This window comes from Aquarana catesbeiana, linkage group LG04 (assembly GCF_042186555.1).
Source record: "Aquarana catesbeiana isolate 2022-GZ linkage group LG04, ASM4218655v1, whole genome shotgun sequence".
NCBI classification, from domain to species: domain Eukaryota; kingdom Metazoa; phylum Chordata; class Amphibia; order Anura; family Ranidae; genus Aquarana; species Aquarana catesbeiana.
In genome coordinates, this window is record NC_133327.1 from 276,126,266 (window position 1) to 276,145,065 (window position 18,800).

Consider the following 18,800-nt stretch of genomic DNA (forward strand, 5'->3'; position numbering starts at 1 on the left):
TGGATATACCAGTTGAAAAGAGACTCACTGTTTAGATATTAGATTGGTGCTCAATAGCAGCGACAAGGTGGTGAATCCAGAGTCCTTTGCAGGGGTCCACAGGTGTGCAGGATGCAAATCTCTGTATTCCTAGTCCTGGTGACACGCACAGGATGTTATCCACTCAAAACCAGCATGGGGCCGCCTGGCCATTTACTTCCAGTTTTCAGTTGTTTGTGGATTTCCAGTTTGCGGAGATAGGATGAGGGCTAAGGAGTGATGAAAAGCCCAAGTTGGCTATCAGCAGAGGGCATGCGTAGGCACACACACCGACATGTTTCACCCACTTGTGACGTGGGTTTCTTCAGGGTGAAGTGTTTGCATGAACAGAATCCTTTTATAGGCAGAGTGACACTCAGTGAATTACTTCCTGTTACATCGCTTCCTGCCTAGACATGGTCATGTTAACCCCATAGGGGAATTCAGACTGCTGTAAGGAAAAAGTGTTTTTACACAGCTGCCATCTTGTGGCAGTATATGACTATTGCAGTTCATAGTATAATCATTGATGTAAAAGGTAAAATCGCCATTCACAAGTTGACATTTTATGCTTTTAATCACATCTATTAAATTCAATAGTAGTTATATTAAGATATGAATGTAAAGCTAAATACAGATAGATACATTTATACAGACTGAGGCTTATTATGATATTTTGACAATCGATCAATTCAGTGGAGATCAACTTATTGAGTCAGGATTGCATTTATTTGTCTGAGATAACTAATGCTTTCTTTAACATTGTAAAGACTCAATGCAGCAACTCTATAGGCATATAGGGAGTCTGGAGGTCCATGGTTAAGCACAATACGGGTACCGACTTGTGCTAACAAGGTTTCCCGGAACTCACCTCGCCTAAACATATGTAAGCATTATATATTAAGTCACACTTAATGACTTGAGATGATTGACACGTGTGGATGACTTGGATATGGCTGAGCTCATGGGCATGCGTTTTTAAGTGACAACGTTGTCAGTTTTTACCTTATGCAATCTCCTATTGTTTATGCTTTCCTTTCAATGATTAAAATGTTTTTCTACTAATTGTTCTAATAAAGTTATATCAGGTTAAACCGCAGTTTGTTCCTTTTCCTTCACTGAAGGTAAGGACACCTTGGGTCCTATCCCCAATCTCCTTTTATTTTGACTACTTCTCCTGTTCTGACAAGGAACACCACCTTATTAGGTGAGCCGGTAACCTGTTACCTGATTTGACTAACGATACTGGTCATCAGGACCCCGCCCATTGCGTTTTTTTTTTTTTTTTTTTTTTTACTATGATCTGTATGCCTTTGTGATCTTTTGGATCATTCCTGAGGCGGGAAGTGTTATTTGACATTAGAAAGCCTTACAATAGGATTGCATTTATTACTGCTGTAAGTGTAACTGCTCAGATAGATACTTGCACACTGATGGCGTTTGTAATTGGAGATGACATCGAGGAGGAAATCAGACTCACTTTCAGCGACAGAGGGGAAGAAGCCACTCCCTCTGCTGATGAATCAATAAAAAATTTATTTAAACTACATAAAAAGCTCACAATAAAACAACTAAATAGGAAATGGGACATTCTATCTCTAGAAACTTATATTGCTAAAGGTTTAATCCCCCGAGGGTTACGTGAGCGTGTCATTCCAGCAGAACATCTACATAATGAACGTTTTCTAACTAAATGGAAGCAGGAATGTATTGATCATGGTCTGTCTGTAATGAAACTCATAGTGGAGGAGGAAAAACTACAGGCTTCTGAGCTACAGTCACAAATTGAGGCTAGTCTGCAACAACTTGAACCCTTCAAGGACCAACTGGAATTTGAAAAACAAAATGAAATTTTGAAAAAAGAAGTCATTAAAACACAAAAAAATTTAAGACACACTAAACAATCCAAATTCCAAAGGGATTTAGACGATTGGGCCAAGGGAGAAATCTTTGATCTGACTAAGATTAGGGGTAGAAGCACCTCAAGAAAAGGCCGACAATGGTCACGCTCCTCAACCAGAGGAACACCAAATACCTCAGAAAGCGACGAAGATACAGAAAGAATGGTTGGTTTTTTAGGAGAAGAACGCTCACCTTTGGAAGAGACAACTGCTACCAAAGGGATCCTAAAGCCCACAAGAGGAACAAGAGGAAGAGGAAAAGGAAAATACAAGAGTGCTGGGGACAGAGGAGAAACGACCAGGGCCAATACCCGGAGCCAGCAGAAATGACAGAAATAATCTCCCCACTATCATCAGACATCACTTCCTTAAACCCTCATCCTGATCAACACTCCAAGACTATTATCAACCTCTCAGAATTTAAATTGGAAGAAAGGCATAGAAAATTGCTTGAAAAAGGACTCTCTTATTCACCTACTGGGTCAATGAACGAGTTTGAGGTATATAAAGACATCACTTTGTTTTTACGAAAAGTCTATCTAAGACAGTTACATCAAAGACCTACCCAAGACGAAGATGAAAACCTGCCAACTAAATCCCAAGATGATGAAGATCTGGATATACTTACCTCCTTACTAATGGAAAGTAAGGATGATGACCAATCCATCTCTACTCCCTCTAGCCCATTGAAACGAGATGCCAATCTACTTATAAAATCAACAAAAATGCCCCCTTTCCGAAAAAATAGATGGTTGGGGGTCTTCTTAGATCTGGTTCAAGATGACCTTACTAAGGTGAATTGGCAAAGAGGAAGAAAAGACAACCTGGATCCTGAACAACGCCGGGCCTTACGAGAGCTGAAGGAGGCACCAAATTTGGTGATAAAGAAAAGCGACAAAGGGGGCAATGTGGTATTGCTTTCAACAGAATACTATGAAAATGAGATAAAGAGACAGTTAAATGACCGATCCACCTATGAAAAACTTCCTGCTAATCCTTTTACCTCTATAATCAATGAACTGAATTTTAAACTTCTGTTTGCACAGGAAGCCGGCCTCTTCTCATCTCGGAATGAGTATGAGTATCTGAAAGTGAAGGAGTTTAATATCCCTACAATCTACATCATTCCTAAAGTCCATAAATCCCTGACGAACCCACCAGGCAGGCCAATCGTTTCAGCGGTGAAGGGTCCTCTGGAGAAAATTGGAAGATACCTAGATGCCCTACTGAAAGAAATGGTCTTTGAGTTACCCTCATACATTAGAGATACCCTTGATGTATTAGCAAAAATTGAAGAGGTAACCGTATCTCCTGGAACTCTCCTGGTAGGCATTGATGTAGAGTCTCTTTATACATCTATACCCCATGCATGGGGCTTGGCAGCAGTGGCACACTTTCTTGACCAGAAATTTCCACGTATGGGACCTCAGAATGAGTTCATCCTTGAGATGCTGCAGTTTGCCCTGACTAACAACTGCTTTGAATTCCTAGGGGTCTATTACAGACAAATACAAGGCACCTCTATGGGGGCCCCTTGGGCACCTTCCTACGCATGTTTACATCTTGGTTATTGGGAAGAGGAAGTTGTTTATTGCTCTGAATCTTATCTAGACCATGCCAAATTGTGGCTACGATTTATCGATGATGTCCTGCTGCTTTGGCAGGGGTCTGTCGAATCTCTTGAAGGGTTTTTGAGTGAACTGAATGAAAACAGCCGTAATATACGCCTAACATTTACCTACGACTTGAACGAAATTTCTTTTCTGGACCTCCTAATAAGGATTGATGGAGACCATCTGTCCACGAAAACATTTCGTAAAGCAACAGCAGCAAACACCCTTCTTGAGGCAACCAGCCATCATCCCAAGTCCCTGGTCAGAGGTATACCAACAGGGCAATTTCTGAGAATTAGACGCAACTGCTCACTGGATCAAGACTATCAGGCTGAATCAAAGCAACTCTATAAAAGATTTAGAGAAAGGGGTTACCCGCATAGATCTTTAAAGAACTCAAGAAAACGAGCATCTGCAATTGACCGGAAAGAACTGCTAATACCAAAGAATGACCAAGATGCCAACAAGAGCCTTTCTGATCAAGTGAAAATCATCACCACGTTTGGTACACAGTGGGAAGATGTGCGAACGATCTTGACTAAACATTGGCACGTACTGACTCGAGCTCCCCAGATGGCTTCTATAGTTGGCCCTAAACCCTTCATGGTAGCAAGAAGAGCCAAAAATCTGACTGATGAACTCGTCAGATCTGAATATACCAGACCCAATCCACGCAATTGGCTCACGGACCTGCCTCCATTGCGAGGGATGTATGCTTGTGGAAAATGCCATATTTGCAGATTTGTAGATAGATCTGACTCATTTACAGATGCAACAGGAAGAAAGGTGTATCAAATTAAACATTTCATTAACTGCAATACTACACGAGTACTGTATATGCTGGAATGTTCCTGTCATAAATTGTATATAGGCAAAACAAAGCGTCCTTTAAAGGTCCGTATAGGGGAACACCTCTCAAGCATTCGATCCCCAGATGATGATACCCCCATAGGAGAACACTTTTCAAAATATCATAATAGGGAAACAAACGGACTCAAAATTAAGGGGTTCTATGCTCTAAAACTTCCAGTAAGAAGAGGTGACTTCGACCTGATACTACTTCAAAAAGAAAAGGAGTGGATTTTTCGGCTGGGGACGCTCGCGCCAAATGGATTAAACACTGAGCTGAATTTACAGGTATTCCTGACTCCATAAGTTGATCTCCACTGAATTGATCGATTGTCAAAATATCATAATAAGCCTCAGTCTGTATAAATGTATCTATCTGTATTTAGCTTTACATTCATATCTTAATATAACTACTATTGAATTTAATAGATGTGATTAAAAGCATAAAATGTCAACTTGTGAATGGCAATTTTACCTTTTACATCAATGATTATACTATGAACTGCAATAGTCATATACTGCCACAAGATGGCAGCTGTGTAAAAACACTTTTTCCTTACAGCAGTCTGAATTCCCCTATGGGGTTAACATGACCAGGTCTAGGCAGGAAGTGATGTAACAGGAAGTAATTCACTGAGTGTCACTCTGCCTATAAAAGGATTCTGTTCATGCAAACACTTCACCCTGAAGAAACCCACGTCACAAGTGGGTGAAACATGTCGGTGTGTGTGCCTACGCATGCCCTCTGCTGATAGCCAACTTGGGCTTTTCATCACTCCTTAGCCCTCATCCTATCTCCGCAAACTGGAAATCCACAAACAACTGAAAACTGGAAGTAAATGGCCAGGCGGCCCCATGCTGGTTTTGAGTGGATAACATCCTGTGCGTGTCACCAGGACTAGGAATACAGAGATTTGCATCCTGCACACCTGTGGACCCCTGCAAAGGACTCTGGATTCACCACCTTGTCGCTGCTATTGAGCACCAATCTAATATCATCTAAACAGTGAGTCTCTTTTCAACTGGTATATCCAGCAAGCAATCACAGCCTGAACATTTAAAGAATAGAAAGGGAAGAAGGAAAGGGAAAGAGAATTTAATTTTTTTTTTTTTTTTTTCTCTTTGGAGGCTCTGTATTTTGACTCAGCTGACTATATTTTCCCATCCAATCCATATGCGGTGCTATCTTTAATGTTTCATGGAAACATGGTGCTGAATGACTAACAAGCTTGTTGTGGATCTATTGTTTCTCCTGGACTCAAGTCGCATGCCTGCATCACAGCGTGCTGCATTTTTTTATTTTTATTATATATATATATATTATCTCTATGATTGATAGTGCTACATCCAGAAATCAAACCTGTCCTGTTCACCAACTATCAGGAATACTTTCTAGCCAGAATTGCATTTATTTGTCTGAGATAACTAATGCTTTCTTTAACATTGTAAAGACTCAATGCAGCAACTCTATAGGCATATAGGGAGTCTGGAGGTCCATGGTTAAGCACAATACGGGTACCAACTTGTGCTACCAAGGTTTCCCGGAACTCACCTCGCCTAAACATATGTAAGCATTATATATTAAGTCACACTTAATGACTTGAGATGATTGACACGTGTGGATGACTTGGATATGGCTGAGCTCATGGGCATGCGTTTTTAAGTGACAACGTTGTCAGTTTTTACCTTATGCAATCTCCTATTGTTTATGCTTTCCTTTCAATGATTAAAATGTTTTTCTACTAATTGTTCTAATAAAGTTATATCAGGTTAAACCGCAGTTTGTTCCTTTTCCTTCACTGAAGGTAAGGACACCTTGGGTCCTATCCCCAATCTCCTTTTATTTTGACTACTTCTCCTGTTCTGACAAGGAACACCACCTTATTAGGTGAGCCGGTAACCTGTTACCTGATTTGACTAACGATGCTGGTCATCAGGACCCCGCCCATTGCGTTTTTTTTTTTTTTACTATGATCTGTGTGCTCCATAGACAGCCTGATCGCTCGCAGCCCCAGGATGTTGATGGATAGCCAAGCCTCCTTCAGAGTCCAGTGATCTAGTGCAGATCTAGAACCCAGAACATCTAGGCCAGACAGGCTGGCAACTGTTGTGACTATCGTCCAGTGAAAGGAGAAAAAGGACTTCCTAGTCTCTAGGGGAGAAAACCCAGAGGCACCAGTGGAGGTAGGCACTTGTCGACCAGACCAATTTGGTTGTCCAGGGAAGCAGGAGTCCTGTCCAATGTCAATAGGATTTCCCTGTGCAGAACTCTTGTACGGAAGTACACATATGGGGCTGCCTTTAAATCAGACCTTAAGACCCAGAGCCTGCATGAAAGGACAAGAGTAGTTGAACGGCAGTCCGAGGGCTTTCAAAGCTCCTCAACCTTTGCCACCAAGGCCTTTTTAGAAGTTTGGTCAGCAGACGAGCATTTGAGCCAAAGCACAGCAGCCAAGATGTAGAGCTTGGAATGGAGCAAAGCAGTATCGAAGGATGCATCACAAACGTGTTTCAGGCCTTGGGCCAACTGGTCCACCAGATACATGTATACCTAATCACTTGTCCATTGTACAAACTTTGCCACAGAACCTTGGCCCATTCATTAAGCGTCTGATACACCAGGGCCGTGGCTAAGATGGAGCATAGTGAACCCCTCAATAATATCACGGCTGCTTTAGCCAGCCTCAAACTAGGGGGATCCACCACAGGAGACGAGGTCCACTTTTTCAGAAGGACCTCCTCAAAGGGCTAACATACCGCAAAGCATTTCCGAACAAAAAGGATGCTTCAGACATTCCCAATCTTTGTAAACATATCAAAGCATGCATGGTAAGGAAAAACCTTAATGGACCTAGCTAGCTGGTGCGTTCCAAAGAGGACAGATGCATTGTCAGCCACCCTAGCAAAGTCTTAAATTACAAGCGTCTCTTGCACAGAAGTAATCAGCGTGGTCACCAGTGCTTTCCCTTGTGCGATTACAGAGACAGAGGACTCGATTTTGTTGTCAGAGGAACCAGGTGAGGCCTTTTCAGGTCTCACAGAGAACGTAGAGCTGACTCGCCTTGCACCTGAATGCTGCCTCCACCTGGGAAATGAATGACTCCAGCATCCTCTACACCATGTCTAGGGGGAAAGAGGACCTTGAGGAGCCTGCCACCTTCATAATGGGACCAGGAGGGGACATTATGCACCCAAGACTCCATACAGCCCACCCACTCAGGCAAGAAATCAAACATTAGGACACCCGGAGCCAGCAGTGGATGCTGCTGTTCTGCAAAAAGCAAGCTCTCCTGTCCTAAGTACTGCATCTGTGTCCAGTCAGAGAGGGGATCACTGGCAAGATGGCCAAAATGCAATTCCCTAGTCAGCTCACATACAAGCCAATAGGGATCACTGGCAAGATGGCTGCTGCCATGTGGCTACAAGAAAATGGCTGCCATGCACTTCCCCAGCCAGCTTACATACAAATCAATAGGAAAGTCCACCCTTCCTTTACAACACACACTGGCAGCTGGATCACTGAAAAAATGTCTGCCACCAGAGTAAAGCACATGGCAGCTGTAATGCGGCACTATGCAGAACTGAGAAGGGCCCCCTGCTACCCTGGGATGCCAGGAACAAAACAGCCTAAGCACCAAGGATTTGAAAGTAGGATGAGGGGCCAGGATGAAATACCATAGTGGGGGCAGAGGGGACCCTGCAGGACTGGCTCCACCCCAGGAAGTACCCACACCACATCTGTGGAGGGGGCATCTACTTACAGATCGAGCAGAGCATGCAGGTAAGGTTCCCATGACAGATCCTCCACTCCATCGAAGTGGGGAGGTGTCGGCCAGGGTAACATTGTGACATGAACTCTGGTGTCTAGTTATATGTGGCCCTGCGAGACGTTTAACTTACTCCCGCTCGGTGCAAGATGGGACTGTTGCAGCCAACCCAGCACGTAGCTAAAGGCCTGCGTGCGCTCGTTGGCCAGACTGGGGTGAACACTGAGTTTAGATTGGCCAGCTGTTAATTATCTCAACAGGAAAAAAATTAAAAAAAAAGCTAGGGAACTAGAAAGCTGTGTCTCAAAAAAAAAAAAAAAAAAAAAGGTAGTGTTGGATGACTAATCAAAGTATGAGTGCTGAAAATTGGCCAGGGGTAGGAAGGGTGTGAAAGTGTCTAGTACTGAAGTGGTTAAATTATGCTATGTTAATAGGAATATGTAACAACTATAATGTAGGCATTATGCTAATTTGGCTGCAAAAGTGGACACACCCTTTAAGCTATATGTCTAACCAAAACATTTTAGAGTTAGGTTGGAGGGTTAGAACATCTGTCAATTTTTGTTTACTTTCTGTCCTGGTGAATATAGTTACATTAGACAGGGAGCGAGTGTAAATCTACAAGAGACAAACACCAAGCAATAACCGACTGACTGGGGTTCAATATATTATATATTTATTTGGGAAATTGTTGTGTATATATATATATATATATTATATATCCGATGGGAAACAGTATATCCACTGGGAAACAAATCTAGATGCCTCACATCTTCCCCTGTGGTCCCCACTAGAGAAAGGGGTTATTATGGGCTTGGGATATGCACTACATATCCAGTTTTAATGTACACAGTATCACCTGTCTACCTGACTGAGGAAGCGTGAAATTACAACACCACTACTTGGCTTTATGCAGTAGCTTCTACATTAGAGATCAATTATAATAGACGACTACCATGTCTTATAGCATTCAATATATGTAAAAATAAAGGGTAGCAGACTTTTTTTTCACAATTTTCCTTCATACAAGCATTTTAAAAATACCAAAATAGAAAATGGTGAAACTTAATTTTCACCCTGTCGTTGCAGGTCTTGAAAATCAACTCACATCCTCTCCGAAAAGGCACAGAGCAAGGGGTATAACACCAAGGAATCACAATAACTCAAGTACTGAGCTCCTGTGGCTATCTTTGAGGTATTGGGTAATATGTGAGACATGTCAGCAGAAATGGCAGCCAGAAGTGCACAATCACGGGGTCTTATGAGCATGTCAATAGCCAGAGGAACTTCCAGTAGTGAGATTGAAAAGACTACCGCCAATTTTACATAGATAAAGGTTATAATGTTGCTTATAAGGCCAAGTGAGCAAGATAATAAATGGGTAAAAGCATGTAAAATGTTTTTTTCACCATAACCTAACTCTTCAAAACCAATTGTGTGCCTAGCACTGCAGTATGTCTTAGAGGTTACAAGGATATAGTGTAGGATCTACTACATATCCATATAATAATCTAACAAGATATGTGTAGCCAAGAACCAATATGTAAAAAGGTACAGGGAAACCCTCTTACCTTATTCCACATCTCAGGTCCAGGCTTCGCCTGTCACTGTGGATATACCCCTGAAGAGATCTTCAGGGTTTGGGTGCCATAGGGAATGGATCACAGCCCTGGACCTGTATAGCAGGCTGCAGCTAACACACTCAGCACCACATACCCAGGTGTGCAGGATTCAGTGCCATACATAGTCATACGTTAAAAAGGTCAGCCCCGCTACCGAGGTGTGGGTATAGTTCCAAAGATGTACATCAAGGGAAACTGCTACTGAGCCATAAGAGAGTCAGATTTTGAGTGTCAGCTAAAGAACAAACAAAAACTGGTAAAATATAGTAGTCTCTCCAATAGCAGAAGGGGTCTATACCAATGGAAACTAGCAAAAAACTGGAGCCTCACAAAGTGGGCAGTTATATGGGTATTCTGGGTGGTTTCCAGCAAAGCCTTTGCCAATCACCTGAAGTTAGTGGCATATAGCTCATGATCTAAAAATCAACTTGTGTGTCATGTACGGTTTCTCACTTTTTACCACAAGCTTCCAGCTGCTTTTGGTGTGTTGTACCAGTGATGTCCTTGAGCATTCTCCCAGGGTTCAGGAAATACAAAAGATCCCAGATCTTGTGAGGAGGCACTCCAGCACTATACAGAAGCATCTTGTGAGATTTGGAATCTTCAGCTTTGCTAGGATAAGGCTCAGCAGCATTCATTTTGTCTAAGGAAACTCATCAGAAGCCTGGTGTAAGGGAAGTATTTTTTATTTTTGAATGCTTTTTTTTTTCCTCTCAAACTTTACATTTATTTTGCTAGAAGGAGATCTATAAGGTAGGAAGAGTTAGCATTTTGATGCAAGGTCTGCTTAAAGCAACAAATCAGAAGAAAACCTTATGCGCCAAATGGAGCAATTCATAGTAACCATGAAATCTGTTACGTGGGAATACATTAAGCTAAAATCTGGTTGCCACTGCACTTTAGACCCTTTCCCACCCTGCCATTCCTTTGAGTGGGCCTATTATGCCCCATGAGCAAGGTCTGCCCGAGCAAGTGAATGCAATTGACTCAGTCACTGTGCTAGAAACACACTTTCAGCACAAAAACCTCTGCCATCTATAGAAGTATATATGTGGCATGGCCATACCGCATATGCTGCAATCAAAACTTTCGCTTTTTTTTTTCTGCTGAGAGACGTATGGAGGCTGTCGTTTCTGAAAATGCAAATTACTACCTCCTTGCTTTAATACGCTTACGTTACTGGTCTGGAACAAGCATGACCAAGTGAACACAGAACTCTAGATCTGGACCAGGATAACTAAACCACTACCTTTCAGAAGGACGTATGCAAAGAAAGCCCAAATTTCCCCTAGTATTCTATTTTCCTACAATATTCTATTTCCCCTCCCCAAACTGAGTTTATGCAGTTCAGAAAGGAAATTTCAATAGTTTGTGCTATTTTAAAGACACAAAACTGCTTCTGGCCCTTCATTTATAAATAGGTCCAGTCGTGGTGTGCTTCATAACAGATACAACAGTGACACCTTCATTAGGATCTGTAGATGAAATGGGAAGGTATGAGGGACAGATTACGGTTGAGAAATCTCTGCATTGTAAATCTCAGGACATATGCTGATGCACAATCCAGATCACCATGGCTTGCCCAAAACAAACATAACCTTTTGTTAGAGTGGACCTTGAACCAGAATATTTGCCTGTATAAGTATAAAACATGAAAAGGTGGCTGGAACAGCAGGAGTCAAACTGTAGATCTGAACGAACTGCAGGCCCTAATTTCATAATAAATATAATTTTAACACCGTCTTTATATCAGCCATTCCATATATCAAAAATGCAGTAAGGCTGGGTTCACATATATGAGGATTCCGTTCTGGTGCATTGTCCGATGTGATTTCCATTCAGTGGTTCAAGTGTGAAAAATGCACAGTATCCTTTTAAAATTCGCACCGCAAATGGCCCACATTTATGTGAGCCGGCTCCATTGAAAGCCGATCTGGTTCACATGTTATGTAAATGGGATGCAATTCAAATTGCATCCCATTCACATATATGTGAACCAAGCCTAACACTGTTGGAGGCAACAATTTTGCAGATAGCCAAGTGGGGTTCAGCTCTAAACCTCATGTAAGAATGATAGTCTCAACTTTATTTCACCTTGGAAATAACACCATAATGTGTTTATAAACTAGAAGATACTTATTGTGTGATGAAATTGTGTGTTTAGTAGGTGCTATTAATAACAAAGAGGTATTGTGATGCTTTAGGTTGCATTTTACTTGGGTACAATAGCATAATTTATGACCCTAATCATAGAGATTGGGAGAAAAAAAAAAAAACACACCTTAAATGCTAAATGTTCAAGTTTCAAGCCTGTACATCTTTCATATTATTCACAATTCTACAAGTGTATATAATCTCTGGAAGCATATACTTGCCAGCATAAACAATTACAGCATACATCAATTAGAAGAGATTACGCTTGTGATGTAAGCAATATGGAGACTGCTCCCCAGCCTTGTTGATACAGATGGGGGACATTACAGCCAATTTTGTGGACACAGAAAACAAGACACATCATATAAGGTTCTTATTTATTCCAGTTTCTGTGAAAAGAGGTTTTGGTGGGATTTGTAAGTCAGAATCATTTAAATACTTAATAAAGAAAGCAAAAAGTATTTACAAATTTCATTCTTTCTTGGTTTAATAATTACAAGAACCTCCAAAAAATTTTGGAAGGACAAATAACCAAAAGGCTTTGCTTTCTCTATAAATACAGAATTTGCTAGGGTTGAGAGATGCCTCTTTCCAACACATGGTGATTGCATTTGAAATAAAATAAATTTCTGACTCCAAGGAAGAGAGGAGTTTAAAAAAAAAAAAAAAAAAAAAATTCAGCTGTTGGTAATCGAGCATCCATCTGTTTCGATCATTACAGATCAATTAGAAGTTCATCGGATCATTTTAAAAAAAAAAAAAAAAAAAAAAAAAAAAACCAACACACAAAGAAAAAAAAAAAAAAAAAAAACACAAACATTCGCCGGTGTCCTGAACTCCATCATAAGATGGACAAAGGAGCATGATCTGAAAATAGCTTGTTGCCACTTCAAATCAAAAGAATTTGTAATAATTATATATATTTATATATATATTTATATATCTATATTTCAGCCATAAAGAGCATTAGAGAAGCTCAGGTGCTCCGTCCCACTGAAGCATGTAGGCTTCACACGCCCTTTTAAAAATCATATTTCCACAAGTGAAAATTGTGCATGTGCCCCAACCTGTGTAATGGAGGGCAGGGGGAAGGTTGGGCACAGCTTTCCACTCATCCTTCAGCAGTTGCAATACCTCATGTACTTTTTTTTTTCTTTTAATTATAGTGAAACCCCCCAAAAAAAAAACAAAAAAAAAAAAAAAAACCCTTCAACAAAGGAAAAAAAAAAAAAAAACCCCTCAAAAAAGGAAAAAACAGAAACAAACAAAAAAAGCTTGTGTACACCCCATGTGCCAACATTCTCTTTCAACAGCCCACACATGGCAGGCTTTCTGCCTTTCAATGCTGTGTGTCAGGCTACCTCCTACCCTCTGCCAGTCTTCATTACTCAAGGAGTCAAAACTCTCTCGCAAATGCAAAATCATTGGGATTTATGTATTTCTGTTAAAAAGTCAGCAGGGGAATGAGGGGAGAAAAAAAATGGAAGCCCCAGTGAAAACCAAGAGCAAGCATATGGGCAAATTTGTTTCAGTCCTTGTGATCGGTATCGGATTCATCTTCTGCTTCCCGCAGCCATGTAAAGAAGGCTGTTACAGATTTTAGAGCTACTCCTTTTCCCTGCTGCTCTGCTGGGTCCTTGCTGGATTCCCACTTGTAGAAAGGTTCCTCTTTTATGACGTCCTCATCATACAGGGCATCAAAAAACATTCGCAGCAGATCTGCAGGAGAAAAAAAAAAAAAAAAAATTATATATTATATTATATATATATATTATATTATAATGACTATATTATATATATAGTCAGTTCAAAATATTGTGAATTGTGCTTTCCAGAAGAAAACACAATCGCCTTCTAGTCTGCCAAACACAAGATGCAAATCTCAGATGACAAAGATCAGAAATGAGCATTAAAGCCGAACTCCATGTTTGAGTGAAATTTAACTAGTTAATTTGGACCAAGCTGGTCCAAAACTATTTCACTAACACATGCAACGACTATCAGCACTGTAAGAACTGTATGTAGCCACAGCTACATACCGTATACAAGCACTGCGTTCCAGCAGTGGCACAGGGACTTTGTCCTGCTCCCAAAACAACTGAGTTGGGATTATCACTGCTGAGATTGTGACATCCACCTGCCTCTCCACCTCAGTGACTCATAGGAAGTCTTGCATTCATTCAGAAAACACAAATCTTCCTATGAAAAGCTTAACTGCACTCAGCTCGACTCCATTTTTCTCCTGGAGCAGGACTGGAAGTCCTACTCCTGCTGCTAGAAAAAAGCTCTCAATACTTTAGCTAAGGCTACATAGTGCTGACAACTGCAGCACATTTGTAAGAAAATAGTTTGTTTGGACCAGCTTGGTCCAAACAAAGTTCACTAGAACCTGGAGGTAGACTTCTTTGAATAAGTCAACAGTATACCAAGTTTGAAGTTGTTTTTTTGTTTTAATATAAACATATCAAATGCATTCTAATATACATGTAAATACATAAATTATGTTGTTAAAATACTAGCAAGAAATATCAAGGACACCATCAAATATATAGCGCCAAGGCCTCATTCACACTGACAATCCTGTGTTTAATAATTATGCTACCTAGATAAAAAAAAAAAATGCCCCTGCTTTTAGATTTTCAGGTTTAAAGCAGGTTTAGGCAAGTCTGGCGTTGTTAATTAGATCATGGGCACACACACAATTATTTCTCGAAATGCAGCTAAACTGATCGCACCTAAACTCACTCAAACGCCTAGTGTGAATGGCACTTGAAAAATCATTACATATATTTATATGCGCTTAGAAATCTTGTTTAAAAGATATTTAATCACAGGTTTGACCATGCAAATGTAAATGAGGCCTAACACCTACTATACATTTGCATGCAGACATAAATCGCCAATGACTGTATAGCTAGAAAAAAAAAAAAAAAAATCAGATTGACACTTACTTGGAGGTTGATCTAGTTTAACAACTAGTGCTTGTAGCGAATACAATGCCTGCAATTCCTTTGCTTCGCTATTTAGGTATTTATGAAGTAACTTCGCTCTGTTGTGAATCACATTAACATCCACTTTATAGGGATTGTCAACTGTGGGGGGGGGTGGGGGGTGGAAAAAAAAAATAAATGAAATTAAAAAAAGGTTAAAATTGAAACTTAAAAACGAATGTGTGGTTGCAAGGATTTAAAAAACAAAAACAAACATATCAGAATAATAAATAAATCAGCATAAATAATAGTTAAAGTGGTTGTAAACCTCAGTCATGAAATCTGAACGAAAAACATACAGCATCTCACAAAAGTGAGTAGACCCCCTCACATTTTTTGTACATATATTATATCTTTTCATGTGACAACACTGAAGAAATGACACTTTGCTACCATGTAAAAGTAGTGAGTGTACAGCTTTGCTGTCCCCTCAAAATAACGCCACACACACAGCCGCCATTGTCTAAACCGCTAGCAACAAAAGTACACCCCTAAGTGAAAATGTCCAAATAGGGCCCATTTAGCCATTTTCCCTCCCGTGTCATGTGACTCAGTGTTACAAGGTCTCAGGTGTGAATGGGGAACAGGTGTGAAATTTGGTGTTATCGCTCTCACACTCTCATGGCACCTCATGGCAAATTACTCTGAGGAACCAAGGAGAAAAAAAAAAAAAAAAAAAAAAAAAAAAATTGTTGCTCAACATAAAGATGGCCTAGGCTATAAGGAGATCGCCAAGACCCTGAAAATGAGCTGCAGCACAGTGTCCAAGACCATACAGCGGTTTAACAGGACAGGATCCACTCAGAACAGGCCTAAACTTATTTAGTTCAGATGGTGTCAAGTGTGTGTGGTGGCAACCAGGTGAGGAGTACCAAAAGACAAGTGCGTCTTTGCTACAGTGAAGCATGGTAGTGGGCATGTTATGGTCTGTGACTGCATGGGTGCTGCCAGCACTGGGGAGCTACAGTTCCCTGAGGGAACCATGAATGCCAACATGTACTTTGACATACTGAAGCAGTGCATGATCCCCCTCCCTTCGGAGACTTGGCCGCAGGGCAGTATTCCAACATTAACGACCCCATGATGAACTGGCCAAGCATGTTTCCAGGCCTAAATCTTATTGCGCATCTGAGGGGCATCCTCAAACAGAAGGTGGAGGAGCGCAAGGTCTCTAATATCCACCAGCTCTGTGATGTTGTCATGGAGGAGTGGAAGAGGACTCCAGTGGCAACCTGTGAAGCTCTGGTGAACTCCATGCCCAAGAGGGTTAAGGCAGTGCTGGAAAATAATGCTGGCCAGATAAAATATTGACACTTTGGGCCCAATATGGACATTTTCACTAAGGGGTGTACTCACTTTGGATGCCGGCAGTATAGAAAATGGCTGTGTGTTGAGTTATTTTGAGGGAACAGCAAATTTACACTGTTATACAAGCTGTACACTCACTTTGTAGCAAAGTGTAATGTCTTCAGTGTCACATTAAAAGGTATAATAAAAGATTTACAAAAATGTGAGGGGTGTACTCACTTTTGTGAGATACTGTATATCTGTAGTGTTTTTACTCATCGCTCTCCAAAGCTCTAGGTCACAGGTGTCAAACTCCAGCTGCTGCAGAACTACAAGTCTCATGAGGCATTGCAAGGCTGAGTTACAAGCATGACTCCTACAGGCAGAGGTATAATGGGACTTTTAGTTCTGCAGCAGCTGGAGGGCCACCAGTTTGACACCCCTGCTCTAGGTGGTGTTTCTCTCTGGTGCTTCGCTCCTGTTATCAGCACGAGTCACTTCTGAGAAGTTTTCCCAACACGAGGTAAAATTTGTGTCAGGGAAGAGAGCTCAGCACACAGCTTGTTTATTCACAACACAGTTCTGTTGTATGAAGAGAGTGTTCCTTTCCTGCAATCAGCTCTCTCACAGGATTTAGTAAAGCTAGAGAGGGCAAAATTAGTCGCAATTCTGCAGAGAAACCAATGAGTTTCTAACCTCAGCTTGTTTAATTAAGCTATAGCAAAAAAAAACCTGGAAGTTTATTGGTTTATCTTCAGCATTGTGACTATTGCCCTCTCTAGCTTTAGTAAATAAACCCCAACAGTGTCTCAGATCTCTAACTGCAGCTCTCCAACCCCTCCTCCGATACTGAAAAATGCAGGAGACAAAGTCAGTCAGCCAGCCAATGAGAAGAGAAAAGAAGTGGGGCAGGCTGCAGCTCTGTGTCTGAATGGGCACATGGAGCTGTGACTCGGGTGCCCCCATAGCAAGCTGCTTGCTGTGAGGGGCACTCAACAGGAGGGAAGGGCCAGGAGCACTGAAGAGGGACCCGACAAGAGGAGGATCCAGGCTACTCTGTGCAAAACCATTTCATAGAGCAGCTTAGTATAACATGTTTAAACAAAAAAATAAATAAATAAAAAAAAACCAAGACTTTACAACCACTTTAAAAGGTTTTAAAGCATTGTTTCGGGGGTAGAATCTGAAAATGTAAGGAGAAAAAATGACTGGCAATATTTCAGAATCATTACAACACTGCACAAATGAGGATTGTGTTTCACTGCTTATTTTCACAATGTAAGCGCTCTTGCACTGTAATACAACTGTGAAGTGGATTTCCCAACAGTTGTTAAAATGTGGTGCTTCATAAATATAGTGGGCCTCAAGTGTAGGCTCCCAACATATCCAGAGTGTCGCACAATGGCTTAGTTTTCATAAATTTGCTATTCATATTGCATTGCTATGCACCCTAGAAAAAAATACCCATTTAAAATATGAATGTAAATACAGGATAAAAACCAAGTCGGGTTTGTGCAGAGAATTAGCAGGATAACGAAAATTATCACAGGTTTGTGATTGTTAAACATTTGACATAATATGTCAAATATATATTTGTTGTAAACGGGAGAACCCCCCCGATTTAATAAATTTAAGATCAGCTGCAGGACCTCCACCACCAGGAAAGCCAGTGTGCCATTTGCTGTGCTCCCACCTAGCGTCAGAGCTAATCAGTTACAGCTGCCCTTGTTCTGAATCACAGTACAAGGGCCTCCATATGGGCAGGCAGTTACTAACCTGCAGAAAGTGTTGGTGAACTATGAAGGAGCTGATGAGCACCCTAGTAGTTCATTGAAAACTACAAGTAATCTGCAACGGTTGCAGATGGGACTTTTAGTTCATTTATTCACAGATCTGAATGAATGATACAGCTGCCCAGGCTGAAGCCCACACAGCCGCATTTTTAAAAAATTTTTTTTTAAAATGTGTTGTCAGTGAGTGGATAGAGCAGAACCCCTGCCTGCTGTCACAGGGGTGATGTATAGTAACAGGTTACACGCTAAACCCTAAATACAGGTGTAACATTATTTAATAAAGTAAATTAAAATGCAAGAAAGGAAAGCTAAAAAGAAAAATGTATTTTGTAAAAGTGCTCACCAAAATTACCTAGTACATTCCTTTTAATACATATTTAGAATTTCAAAACTTTTCAAACTTACAAATAATGGCAGAGTGGCACACGGTACTCATTAGTGTCCGGACAAACGCGTTGGATGCCAACTGTTGGTCAGTTAAGTTGGCCTGTTGGTAAACAGAAAAAAAAGTGGATATTAAAACTGAACAAAGCTTGATGTTGGCTACAAAAAAAAAACTGAAGTCATTTTGTATTCTTACTTCGATCCAGTCGAATATCTTTTGGTTGCTACTGTTATTCTCTTTCAATAGTCTTGTAAGGACTTTTTCTAGCTCTGCTGGTGAAAGATCTTCCTTGCTAGGCGTTTCCGTCTCATCACCCAGGGTGTACTCCAGTTTCTACACAGAAAAAGCAAAAGTTTAGTTTGTGGCTTAAGGAAGATTTTGATTACCACTGGGAAAAAAAAAAGCTGTAAGAGAAAACTAA

At 40.8% G+C, this 18,800-nt stretch overlaps 1 protein-coding gene across 5 annotated transcripts in view; it reads right to left on the reverse strand.

The window, feature by feature from the left end:
- Positions 1 to 12,289: 12,289 nt before the first annotated feature.
- EIF4G1 (eukaryotic translation initiation factor 4 gamma 1) overlaps positions 12,290 to 18,800 on the reverse strand; it is a 92,113-nt gene continuing 85,602 nt past the window's right edge. For all 5 annotated transcript variants that reach the window (XM_073626616.1, XM_073626615.1, XM_073626614.1 and 2 more), the window contains 4 exons: positions 18,575 to 18,712; positions 18,400 to 18,481; positions 14,876 to 15,016; positions 12,290 to 13,643 (listed from right to left, as the gene is read on the reverse strand). In XM_073626616.1, coding sequence (XP_073482717.1) covers positions 13,453 to 13,643; positions 14,876 to 15,016; positions 18,400 to 18,481; positions 18,575 to 18,712 — 552 coding nt within the window. In that variant the 3' untranslated portion in view covers positions 12,290 to 13,452. The remainder of the gene's footprint in view (positions 13,644 to 14,875; positions 15,017 to 18,399; positions 18,482 to 18,574; positions 18,713 to 18,800) is intronic.